This window comes from Pavona decussata, unplaced genomic scaffold, assembly GCF_977016875.1.
Source record: "Pavona decussata unplaced genomic scaffold, jaPavDecu1.1 SCAFFOLD_188, whole genome shotgun sequence".
Classification (NCBI taxonomy): Eukaryota; Metazoa; Cnidaria; class Anthozoa; order Scleractinia; family Agariciidae; genus Pavona; species Pavona decussata.
Window position 1 is genome coordinate 334,131 of NW_028145597.1, and position 12,911 is coordinate 347,041.

General features: G+C 36.3%; 1 protein-coding gene across 1 annotated transcript in view; it reads right to left on the reverse strand.

The window, feature by feature from the left end:
* Nucleotides 1-12,911, reverse strand: part of LOC146462426 (protein virilizer homolog) — a 42,093-nt gene that overhangs the window by 21,009 nt on the left and 8,173 nt on the right. The window contains exons 6-23 of the mRNA XM_085085660.1: nt 12,396-12,512; nt 11,710-11,742; nt 10,952-10,981; nt 10,138-10,236; nt 9,676-9,739; nt 9,361-9,389; nt 7,644-7,699; nt 6,852-6,900; nt 6,508-6,538; nt 5,873-5,946; nt 5,170-5,253; nt 4,934-5,015; nt 4,277-4,344; nt 4,086-4,166; nt 3,593-3,681; nt 2,721-2,958; nt 1,915-2,018; nt 237-346 (exon numbers count right to left, since the gene is read on the reverse strand). Coding sequence (XP_084941786.1) covers nt 237-346; nt 1,915-2,018; nt 2,721-2,958; nt 3,593-3,681; nt 4,086-4,166; nt 4,277-4,344; nt 4,934-5,015; nt 5,170-5,253; nt 5,873-5,946; nt 6,508-6,538; nt 6,852-6,900; nt 7,644-7,699; nt 9,361-9,389; nt 9,676-9,739; nt 10,138-10,236; nt 10,952-10,981; nt 11,710-11,742; nt 12,396-12,512 — 1,438 coding nt within the window. The remainder of the gene's footprint in view (nt 1-236; nt 347-1,914; nt 2,019-2,720; nt 2,959-3,592; nt 3,682-4,085; nt 4,167-4,276; nt 4,345-4,933; nt 5,016-5,169; nt 5,254-5,872; nt 5,947-6,507; nt 6,539-6,851; nt 6,901-7,643; nt 7,700-9,360; nt 9,390-9,675; nt 9,740-10,137; nt 10,237-10,951; nt 10,982-11,709; nt 11,743-12,395; nt 12,513-12,911) is intronic.

The window sequence follows — 12,911 nt, forward strand, 5'->3', positions numbered from 1 at the left end:
TTAAAAGTTCTTACAACATAGCCAGTCTTATATTAATGTCTTATTAATGCTGACAGTTTCGATGACTGTCAGCCATCTTTATCAAAACTTGAAAAGCATGAAAAGTGTCAGAAGCCTTAAATAGGCTTTTGAAGGTGTTGATTATTGCAATAAATGCGCAAAGTCACACTGTAGACGCCCACTCCCCCCTGGTTTGGGGGTGGAGATCACTTGTGTCCAAGCTAAACTGTACACACCATTTTGTGACTGTAACAAGAAGAAGAACAAGTCTCTGATAGGAGCAAAAACTGCGGGATAACCACCAACTGAGGAAGACATCACAACCAGAATCAACTCCAGCAGGCGCCTGGAAATAAACAAAGAAAAAGTTCAAACTGAACCTTTTATGCAGGGATGCTACCTTCCAAAGAGTTCCCTCTAGATGATCACATTAAAAATAACAACATTACATGTTACCAAAAGGTCTGGACAGCAGGAAAGTCAGAATAAGTTTTAGATATAAAGTGAAGATTTTCAATTTAAAAGACATATTTTGCCAGAAATTTCAGTGCCTTCTTCAGTGCAATTGTAGAGGTAAATATATTTGAATAAAAATAACTACAGTCGAACCTGTATATAACAGCCACCCTCGGGACCTGAGTAACTGGCCGCTTAATACAGGATCACTAAAAATACTCACTGGGTGTGGTCTAATGTCAATTTTAATAGCGTGTCATATACAAAAACACTTCATGCAAGGAAACAATGGGACAATCAACACTCTTTCAAGTGATCAATACTTTAAACAAAGTTCAGTGCCATGTAACATTGTGTAAAAGTACTATACAATAAATTGTCCTCTACTCTCCTACAGTATACAGTGCTCTATTTCTATGACTTACAGTTCACAACAAAATATCTCATTCCGTCATTTCATAGTTGTTACGCTCAATGTTCAATGTCACATGGCTGAAGAACAAGTTAATTAAAGAGGAATGTCTTGCTAAAGAGTGAAACATATTCAAAACAAACCATTTTTTAGCGTTTGTGATACGGTACTGTACTTCAGCACATTGCGGACATCTGAAAAGCGTTAACTATATTAAACGGCCGAGTATCAGCTTACAGTAGCTTTGTACATGTTATTTCTTTATAGTGATGCTGGATCGCATTTTAAACACAATAAAATACCGCATAAAATAACATATGGCTTAGTTTCCATTCAAGGGTTGCTGCTTAATACAGGTAAAAATAACAAAGAAAGACAAACATAGGACTGCTACAGGGTGGACGCGGCCGCTTAATAGAGGGTGGCCGCTTAATACAGGGTCGTTATATACAGGTTCGACTGTAGTAAATGCTAATGAACACATCTACATGTACATTTGCAATAAAGGAGCCAGAATTTTCTGCTGAAACATCTCTGTTAAATTGAAAATAGTTGTTTTTTAAATAATTTCATGTATATGATATACAGTGTACATGTCAACAAATCTACTTGTCTGATAAATTAAAACACTCACAAACATGAAAGGAAAGTATACTGTGTTTATGCTACGTAACACCGACAAAATAAGAATACAGGGTTCTACTTATCAGATAGTATTTAAAAGGTAACATTTGAAGGGTGCATGGAATAAAGCCCTAAGTGATTCTTGATCTTATGTTAAATTCTCCTTTGTTAATAGAAGGTAAAACAAGGAAATTTGTTAGGAGAATCTAGCAGTCTATCAGGTGTCACTTAAGGCTTTTTTCCATACACCCCTTCATTCATTATCTCTAGCACTACAAATAAATGTATCTGTGGTAGCAGCATCTGCCATAAGCCATTTCCCCAGTTTTAATGGAAAATAGAAAGAAGCTGGACAGCTGATTCTGTATATAATATTTCTTACAGTGTATTACTGTATATTACAAACCATTATATCAACACACCTAGCCTTGAAGAAATGGAACATTACAGGGTAAGGGTCCTTTGGGTCAGTGTCAAATCCAGTGATCTTAGCAGAAGTGGGGAATGCTTTTACAGGGGACTGTACCTGGAAAGAAGAGTACACAGGCATGTCACTAAAAGAACTTCACTGAGTTGACCACATCAACACACAGCTGTAGTAATTAGCTGTATCATAAATTACGTATGTACAATGTAGCTGTCACATGTTACACTGTAGGACATGCAGTAACAAACACAGAAAGTGTGAGCTTCATTTTAGCAGTAGATACAGGATGTTATAAAATCATAGATTAACAACATGTTGCACAAATCCTCTTAGCAATCAGATATCTCTTCTGTCACTCAGTAAAGGAAAAGCCTATTCCTAAACATTATTTTCCAAGCAGAAATTACTTATAACAATAGCACAACCTTCTCTAAAGCACATGACTAAGAGGGGCTTTTCAGGGACAATGCAACAAACCAGACCCGTAGAAAAACATATTTCGTCTGGAGCATAACAGCTGGAAGAAGGCAGATCAACTGGCTATTTACAGACATAGCTGAGACGTTGAACTTAGAGGTACCAAGAAATGACAGAGTGGGACATAAACCTAGGACCTCTGGATTACAAGTTGAATACCCTAACATTAACCACACTTTGTGTTTTCATTTGCCATCATAGAACAACTGACAACGGAGGCGGGCATGCAATGCAAATTGGGTGGGTCACATTCTTTAACAATAATCTTATCTTATAAAAAAATCTACCCGTAATAAGTTACCAAACATTGAAATAGCCACTTACAATCAAATGTTTTGCCTGATTCAGGAACGTACAAATCTCCTCAAGAGCACTGGCGATAACCTCTATATTCTCAGTGTCAATAGCTTGATCTCGTTCACCAGTGATCACCCCTGCTGTATCCATGGCAACATCATGTTCAGGTGACATCACATCAGCCGTCTCCTTGGTGTCTGTCCCTTCACCTGCTAAATCTGCTTCAGCTTCCATGTGCCTTGGGCTGGGTGTGGTTTCAACAATTCTGTACATGCAAAGAGATCGAGGAAGTTCTGTTAAGGACCATGCCTACTTTTGTTACTGCACATACATTCTGTGCATCTCTCGGGTTTCCTATGGGTGGTGCCTACTAACACAGGGATAAATTTGTGCAGTTTAAAACTATGCAGAGAAAGAAGAACATAGCAAGTGCTAATGATAACAAAGCTTCAATTTGGAAAGAAACACCATAAATTGCTTTGTATTTTTACAGCTTTTTAGAACAGTTATTGCTTAATTATCTCTTAAAAGTGAATGGTCACCACAAATTTTATTTTTTGGATTTCAATAGCCCTAGGTAAGATCTGCTTTATCCACAGTCATAACTGCGCAAAATACTTTGGTATTAGTAGGCACCATCCTTAATGTACATGTATGAATGCATTTAAATGTAATTTAAAGGAGTTAACAACAAAGAGCACAATTTACGTCTGCATTCAGCAGTCAGCCCTGAGGCTTCCTACATGTGACGTGTATTTAAAGCAGCATGAGGTTTATCTGCAGTGTTAGGTGACAAGATTTTATTTCTCCTGTCTCATTTGAATAAGAAACACTGTCGTACAAACAATAATTATATATGGCTGAGTAAGGTGTTAAAGCAACAAGGATCAATTTCTTACTTGTCTACAGTTTTCTGAAGAAGAGCTAGCAATTCATACAAATGAACTTTGCGAGCTAGGGCCGAGGCAGCTTCCACCACACGTACAGTCTAGAATAAAATATAACAGCAGAAAATTCATACCAAGACATCCAAAACTCAGAAAAAGTTACCATTTGGAGATCTTGCATGCATACTAATCACTCCCCTCGTTTGCAAGTTACTGCACAAAAAAATTAAACTATTAGCCACAAGAGAAGTACTACTCTTCTACTTACAGCAATGTTGTAAGAAGCAAACTAAACATGGTATGCATTTTGCATTGTATTATGGAAGAAATCAAGCTGACTTAATTCAACAAGCCAAAAACAAAAAACTAAGGAAAGAATGTGTTTGAAGTCCTTTGGAGCAAGCATATGAGCTGTTCATGTCATTATCTCCCAGAAAACACTCTCAACTATTTCTTGCACTATAAAGTGGTTCTACAAAAGACTCAAGATTATTGTACAGTGTACCTGATCTGCTAGAAGAAAGTCCACGAGCTGTTGGTAACTTTTGGATTCCTCTTTGATACCATCTCCTCCACCTTCGTTTCCCTAAAAAGATAATTAAAGCAAATCTAGAATTTTAGAAGAATAGGCAGCCAAGAATACAGCACATTAGGTTCTTTGTTGTTGGAATCATGGAAAATCATGCAGACCCATACCTTATCATCTGTATCCCATCCAAGAAAGTGTTCCATTCCAACATAACAATCTGTGGTGTTGTCAATAGCTACAGCAATACAACAAAAGAAATAAAGATTAATGACCATTAGTCTATGACCAACCAGATGCTGTTAAAAATGATTACACCAAAAGTATACATTCCGGTTGGAAAACTAAATGAATGTGCCCTTCCATTTCACTGTGTGGTTTCAGAAAAAAAATATTTATTACCATTGGGCCAACAGGGCAGCTAATATTTATGTTTTTGAGAGCTCTAGCATCATTTCCATTGTTTGCTGTCTTATTTTCTTGAAGGGTATGGGGCCAATAGTCCAAGATGTTACCAGAGCTGCTTTGTGGCCTAGTTTTCTACTCATCTTGGTAGTGACCCGCAAAAGGTTTCCCAAATTTCTGGGTTTTGACTTCAAGGTGTACAGTACCTCAAGAGTTGGATTCAGGAATAGAATTTTGGAATAGGATTTAGGAAAACCAGAACAAGGATGGAAAACAACCTAAAATTCAACATACGACTGTACAGTTATACTCTCATCCTTTCAATTGTCCATTTGTTTCATATAATTTAAGGTTCGTTGACACTAGCTTGAATTCATGTTACCTCAATACAACTACGTTAAACTAATAATAAAAATACTAACCTTGGAGAGTCAGTAGTTTCATTGAAGATGACATGTGCTCTGTAGTGAGAAGCTTACCAAGAGCTTCTTGGACTCCTGCATCCTAGTGAGATAAAACAGCAGTAACTCTGTCGTCAGTAATACTCAATCATCCCACATAAAAAGATTTTGAATAACATTAAGGACAGCATGATCCCAGGGATTACGTTACATGTATTTAACATATTATTATTTAACATTCGGTAGAAACAACTTACAATAAGGACTGAAGCAACATCAGAGCCGCAAGCACACATGGCACCAACAAGCTTGAGTCCTGCTTTGATCAACCTTATATTAGCCTGTAGACAGAAACATAAAATAGTCAGTAAGATGTTGGAGAATACTAACTGTTATGTATCTATACATGTAGGTGTGGGAATTAAATCAATCAAGTTATTATGCTGACCAGGATATACATGGTGCACAACTAGTCATCATGTCTCATGACATTTAAAATCATTCATCTGTTTTTTTTTGCGAGAACTGAAACAAATGAGTCACGCAAGTCCATTTATCCTGTATCTGCTGGTTGAGAAAGCAAGGAGAATCTCTATTAATCAGAAATCAAGTCCAACCTGATGATGATATAAGTTTTGATGATCTTGAAGTATTTCATTTAGCCAGTTTTGTTTTTCTGATTTTAAGTTTTGTGATGGACAAATACATGTACCACAGTGACCATGGTGGGTTGGTTGGTTGACTGATTGATTGATTGATTGGTTGGTTGATTGATTGATTAATTGATTGATTGATTGATTGATTGATTGATTGATTGATTGATTGATTGATTGACTGACTGATAGATTGACTGACTGATAGATTGATCAATCAACCTCTAAATGACCCTTAGCTAGGAATCTACCAATTTTGTACCCTAAGATGCCAATAATATGCCAAATGAAGTGTAACACAACTCACTGCTATAGGAAGTTTCTGAGCCATCTCAATGTCCAGTGAATACATGACCCACTCAATCAGCTTTTTCATCACTCCTGTGAACATATTTTCAATAATGATAACAATAAAAATTTAAAAACATTATTGCTTAAGGTGAAAAGTGTTTTACTGGGCTGACAGGTTATTTATTTAAATGAAAATTAAAGGGAACCCAGTTCTTTGGGAACAAAAACAACAATGAAGCAATTTATTGGGAAAACAAATGAATGCAAATGAAGTGGTGCATGGAAAAAAGCCTTAAGTGACTCTTGATCTCACATTAAATTCTCCCAAGTTTACAAGGAAACACAAGGTAATTTGGAAGGAGAATCTAGCAGTTTATGTAAAACTTTATTAAAATGGTGCAGTGGGAAGATTTTTAAGTGTAGAGTGAGTGTACAAGACTAAGTTGAAAACTTTAAGAGACTTGTGTCAAAACAGTGAAACTTGGCATCTTTGGAATGAAATTTACTGTAATGACCTACTAACCACCTCCCGCTACAGTTAATTATTTTGAAAATGTAAAAAAATAGAGGTTTTTTGTTGTAATTGGGGTGGGACTTGAAATAAATGTTACATTAACAGCAAAGTTCTAGTGAACACAAGTAAGAAGGTACCTTCTTTTTGTTCATTTCTTGTAAGATGTGCCTACAAAATAAAGACAATTTTCATACACATTTTTACACGACTTCTACATATTCAAGAAAGACATTTAAACTATTAATGAGTGCTAACATAATAAATAAATAAATAAATAAATAAATATAACAATAAATTATCCATTTGTACATGTAAAGGACATTTTAGCATAACAATGATCAAATAAATACATTACTTACAACAATAAGTCAAATTATGTTTAAACATGTTTAAAGTGCTGGCATTATAAGCATAATAATATTTTATTATTCTGCCTAGCATTACACTAATCAATGCACTGAAAGGCCACACGTAAACATACCAATCCTGGGACGAGAAGTTTGGGGATTTCCTCAAGCAGCTCAATCCATCTGTTGGAACAAAGAAGTAGAGTTTATATCACTGTGCATAATCTCAGGTGGTGGAATTTTTTGTATGCATAAAAAACAAAAAACACTGGACAACACAAGACATACAGAGCCTCATGTAAACTGGTATTCTAGAATTACAAGGATGGGCCAAACTGTTTCAGAATTTAAAACAGATTTCGGCCCTGAGACCTTATTATAAACATTTCTTGGACTAAAAGGTGCGGTGGGACATGGTGGGATTCACACCCTTCCCCTTGAGTGATCGACCAATGCACCTCGTCATTTTAAGCATTCCAACATCATGGACAGTGAAACAATGAGTAGGAACTCCAACAAATATTTATTACAAAATAATGGTCAGAGAGATGTAAGATCACATTTACAGCAAACAGCAAATGGCAGATTCACATTTATGTTTCCTACAAAGAATTAGTAAATAGACAAGAATATTGCAAAATAACCTGGCCTTTGATGCTTTTCCAAAACTACTCAACTTCACTTTATAATAGAAATGGGAAACAGCGAACGGCGCACATGGGATAATCATAGGGACATGGTCATTCTTGCCATTTACTGTTCGTGGTAAATGTGATCCTAAATTTCTCCGATATTGAATATTACTTGGGACACCAAATGGTGGTCCCAACAAAAGCCTATTTAAATTAGGGCAGTACTTGATGCTCTTTAAACTATGTCACTCAGCAAATGTGCCGATAAATTTTAGTTGAATAATAAGTACTTACTTTAAATTCCTCTCAGAAGTACAGCACAACTCTACTTGTTCAAACAGTGCCTGCCCCTTTGATAAATTAAAAGTAGAAACAAAACATTTGTGAGTAAGCATTCACGGCTGAACATTCTTGATCTCTTCCACAAATCAAAATTAAATTAAATTTGTTCAATAAGAAATTAAAGGTTGTGCCTTGTTTATGAAAATTTTGACATTTTTCGATTGAAGTTGTCAGAACCTTTTTTGGTAGCAGAAGACAATAGTCTCACCTGAAACTAGTGATCAAGAATCAGTATTAAATGAAACTGATTGTAGAACCTTTTTTTTTGGGGGGGGGGGGTGGGGGATTCCTTTGATCTTAATAAGACTGTTAGCTTATTCAAAGTAACACCAAAAACAGATGAGGATGAAAGACTGATTCATGTCATATTTTAAGGACGTTCGCGCGAAAAAGTTCTGCCCCACAGATTTTTTTCATACTTTAGTTATGGTCAGCTAATAAGTTATTGATGTCAGAAATGCAAAAAAAATTGGGGGTCACCAACTTCGTTTCAGATATATAGCGCTGGAAAAATACCCTGATTTTGAAAAGTTGGGCCTTCGTAACTCAAAATGATCTCCATAGTTTTAAGTTTAAAATATTCAAGATGACTGACTGGAGACAAACTATTTTAGTCAAATTTTATCTAAGGGTGTATGTTTCGTAAATTAGTCCAACTGGTGTCATCCTTGTAATTAAATGTAGCCCTCAAAGAGGACATTCGCGATTGTCACACAGCCAAAAAAAGGGAGCAATTCGATGGCGCGTGGGCAGAAAAATAGAAAATAATCAAACTTCTGCCCCATAGATTTTTTTCATTTTTCCCTAAAAGGTAGACAATCGATAAAGAAAGTGATCAATCAAAAAAAAAGTGGGGGTCACCGAACATCTAAGAGAGTTATAAGCTAGAGAAAGTAATCGCTGTGGTAACAAATTTCCAAAGTCACGTTTTTGCGTGACAGGTTGGAGAAGCACTGGAACCTAAACAGGGTTATCTATCCCATAATTCACGGCTCACAGTGGTTGCTCGAGTCAATGTTTTCGTCCATGTGTGCTGTCAAAACTCTGATCGTTTAAGTTGTTTATTGTTATACTACCTTCAAAACCTATACAGCTGTTTAGCCAATGCCAAGAAAATGCATCTATAGCCGTTAGCGAGGCGAAAATGTGAGAAGTAAGCTTATTTATTTACCTAGAATGGGTATGGGATTGATTGTACACGGGATTGGTGATCAATAAAATTGCTCTCTTGTAAGGTAAGACTTTCTCGTTTACTATCAAAACTTAAAAAAGCTTAAAGGTGACTTCGTTTGACGAATAGACTACATAAAGTATTGCATTTCAATTATTTTGTTATATCGATAGTCAAGTAAATGTATAAATCTCTTGGCGCGAAATACCCGCAGGTGTCAGCGCCTTTTCTTGGACTTTTTGTTACAACCTTAACCCGTCTAATCGTTTCACGTTGAGTTTTCGCTTTCAAAACCGTGCAACAGAGATGAATTTCCCCCGTTTCCCTCTTTTTAATGCTGTCACATTGGCCGACATGTGTGTTTACCTCCGTGTATCGTCAACCATGAATTGCGCGTCACATTGCGTGGCGTGTACGTTACTTGCGCACTAAAGATGCGCATAAACAATTAGCGCGAATGTCCTTAAGGCCCAACAACAATTCATTAGTTTCACTTACAAAATTTGCTTGTTGGTCATCTATTGAATCTAGGAGAAGAAATTAAACAAAGCAACATTTTTTAGAGTTGTAACTTACAGGAAGAGCAGACATGGGAAATTCAACACACCTAGATACATGTAAATACATCATATATTGAAAATACGTAGCAATAGAGAAAAACAAACTGAGCAATTCCTCCATCATGACATTCTGGTAGCTGGTTTTTAGAGGTATCTAAAGTTTGAGAATTGCCATTAATTATGTAAGTTCTTCATAAATTAAATTCTATTAACTGTTCTCTCTGGGATTAACTGGTAATAGATCAAATCTTACTGGAATCCTCTGCTGCTTTCAATACTGCCTTTTCATGCTCTGTGCAATCAGGAGGAGTAAATGCCTGGTAAATTAAAGAAGACAATATATTTTACCATCAAACAAACATGTAATATTGTTCAACCTTCCAAAATTAAAATCCTTATGATCAGGAAAGGTGACAGCAAACTGCCTCGCGAGGCCATTAGCTCAGCTGTTTCATCACATGTGCAGTTGAGTTTTCGTGAGTTTTTTTTCCTCACGAGGTCGTGAGGAAAATATCTGTCTTGTTTGATATTTCGACTTGCGAGGCGAAGTTCTCATGAAAACTCAACCGCACACTTGAGGAAACAGCTGAGCTGATTGCCTCACGTGGCCTAACGATTCCTCATAAGGCAGTTTGCTCAGCTCTTTCCTCAAGTGTGCGGCAGGCTTAAAGCTAAGTAAAGCAATGAGGACACCAAGGCTGAGTGGATAACTTACAGTTAGTGGTGATAGGTCACACTGATAAGGGTTGAAACTGACAGATACTGACATCCATGCATCTTCACTGTAAACCTCCAAATCTCCAAACTGCACATCCTGAAATAAACACGATGAAATACAAAAATTACTGATCAGCAAAAGTGTTCCAAGTTTGATCAAGCTAAGCCAAGATTAGCAGCAGCTTCCAAAGCAGAATTCCAGTTATATAATATTATTGTCAAAGGCTTCAGATCTAGATCTGTGAAATTTGAGGGGTGGGGTATGGGGGGTTGGCAGGGCCTTTATAAAGTTCTTGAGCTGATAAAACTTAAACACAAAAACTTACATTTTAAGCAGTAAAAAATGATTTCAAACAAGAATAAAAAACAGTAGTTAAATAATTATGTTCAATATTGGATTTATACCTTTAATTAGCTTTTAACATAGCACCCTACATTGGGGAATTCATAAGGTTTGCGTACTGACGTGTGTAAAGCTTTTTCATAGAAAATTATTTTAAGTCCCAGGAAACATTCACTGGAAAACAAAATTAAGTTTGCAGCAAGCTAGACTGCACTGGTGCCTCCTTCTGTTGAACACGCTTTTCTAGTAATTGTTCCAAGTGCCATGAAGATGGGCAGAAATGATTAACAAACTTCAAGGCAAATAATTGAACTACAGTAGGTGAAGCTTTGAGTTGCTACAACTGTTTATAAATATAGATCAAACAGACACATTTTCAACAGAAAAAATAAAAGAAATTGAATGTGATCTAAGATAAAACAAGACTTGTTAAAAAAGACATTCCTTGTCAACACTTATTGATACTCACAGCATCCTCCAAAGTTCCATCATCCATATCCTAGATTACAAAACAAACAAAAAATCATAAAAAATTGACCCAAAAGGAACACTTGCCCATCGTTATAGCTGCGGGACAAGTTTTTTGTGGAACCTCTTCTTGTGGACACCTCTATAATACGGACACCTCTCTATTATGGACAGTTTGCTTGGTCCCTGAGAGACTGAAATCCATATAAAGCTTACTTCTCTAAAACGGACACCTCTACAATACGGACACTTATTCCTGTCCCGTTAATTTGGTGTCTGTAATAAAGAGGTTCGACTGTACTTTCTTTTAGTATTTTCACCATTTAAAACATTCCATAGATAAATGATACTGTAATATACATACTGTTTAAGTGCACTCAGAACTAATGCTTTCTACTCACTTCACAAAGAGGCTAAATTGACAGCGTGGTTGCCTCAATGGTATAATGGTCATCACACCTGACTAGCGTCAGGGGAGGTGTGGGTTTGATTCCCATTCAGGACATCTTTTTCTTTTCATTTGAGGTGTGTATCGAAAGTCATGTCACATAGTGTTAGACTGTGAAATGTTCATTCATTCATTCATTCATTTATTCAAAATACTCTTGTCACTGATGTTGACCTCTAGTCAGCAGTCACCTAAGTATGTTAAGTCTAGGTGAGGTCACCTTTCACAATGTACATTTACATATTAATCAACAAGTGGAGGGCTTGGAGCAGGAGGGGAATAATTATTTGCACTGAGTAAGTGTAGCATACCTCTTCATCACTGAGAATTTCTTCATAACCATCCTATAGGATAATAAAATATAAGTAAAAACATGATGCGGTTCCCATGATAGAAACAAAAGATATTTTACCTTAGGAACTAAAATGTTTCACTCTTGATCTCTTGTGATTTACAGGTACATTTATCAAGAGGTAAACTTCAGTACTTGGCCGCAAAAAACAAAAACAAGGAAAGAACAACAACAAAAAAAAAAAAAAAAAACACCTGACATATTCAGAAAACTGAAAATAAGACATTAAGTTCACAAGTCTGGGAGTTTTTTAATATTATTGATACTACACATGTAATTAAAATATGCCAACCCTCACTTCCCTTCTATACGACAAATTACTTCAGAACTAAAGTTAAACTGCACACGACAAGCCCAGCTAAAATGTTTTACAGTGCAACGAACTCAACCGGGGCCACCGAAAAAACCAACCCTTTGAAATTTAAAGAAATGTTCTCGTTTTTTATTGGTGTACAAACTACCAAAGCCAGACTCCTTTGTTGTAAACGTGACCTGGGTGGCCCCGGTTGAGTTCGTTGCATTGTAACTACTGAAATCAAATCTACCTCTAGCTACACGTATGTATGGACATACTGAATTGAAAAGTTAGTCTCAAGCCCTGTTTTGATGTTATGAATTTGTAGACCTTGAGATGTTTTTCCTCACCGCTTCCTCAGCTTCTTCTTCATCAGACATAAACAAGTTTGACGGCGATCTGTCAGGTGTGAGTGGCTCAAACAAATCATCAGCTGACTGATTACCAGACTCCTCACCAGCAGGTTGCTATGGAAATATCAAAGCAAATGAAAAGAGTGACGCTTAAAGCTTTGATTTATGCCACATCATCTCAAAGCTTTAACCCTTTAAGCCCTAACAGTGATCAGCATCAAATTTTTCCCTGTAATATTAATGATTATTCAACACCTGAGGTCATGAGAATTAAGGATATGATCACCCAAGGTGAATTTTCTTGATACTTTAATAACACCTCCACAGTACTTTAATTGGAAAAGCATAGGGACAAGATAGGAGAATTTGGTCTTTGATATTAGGGGTTAAAGGCATAAATATTTAAGGTGTTAAAAACAAACATACACACAACCTCACAAGACAAACAATTTAAGTTGGTCTGGTTATTTAAGGAATTTTAAACTTGCCATTAAGATGTTGCCGAAGAAAATT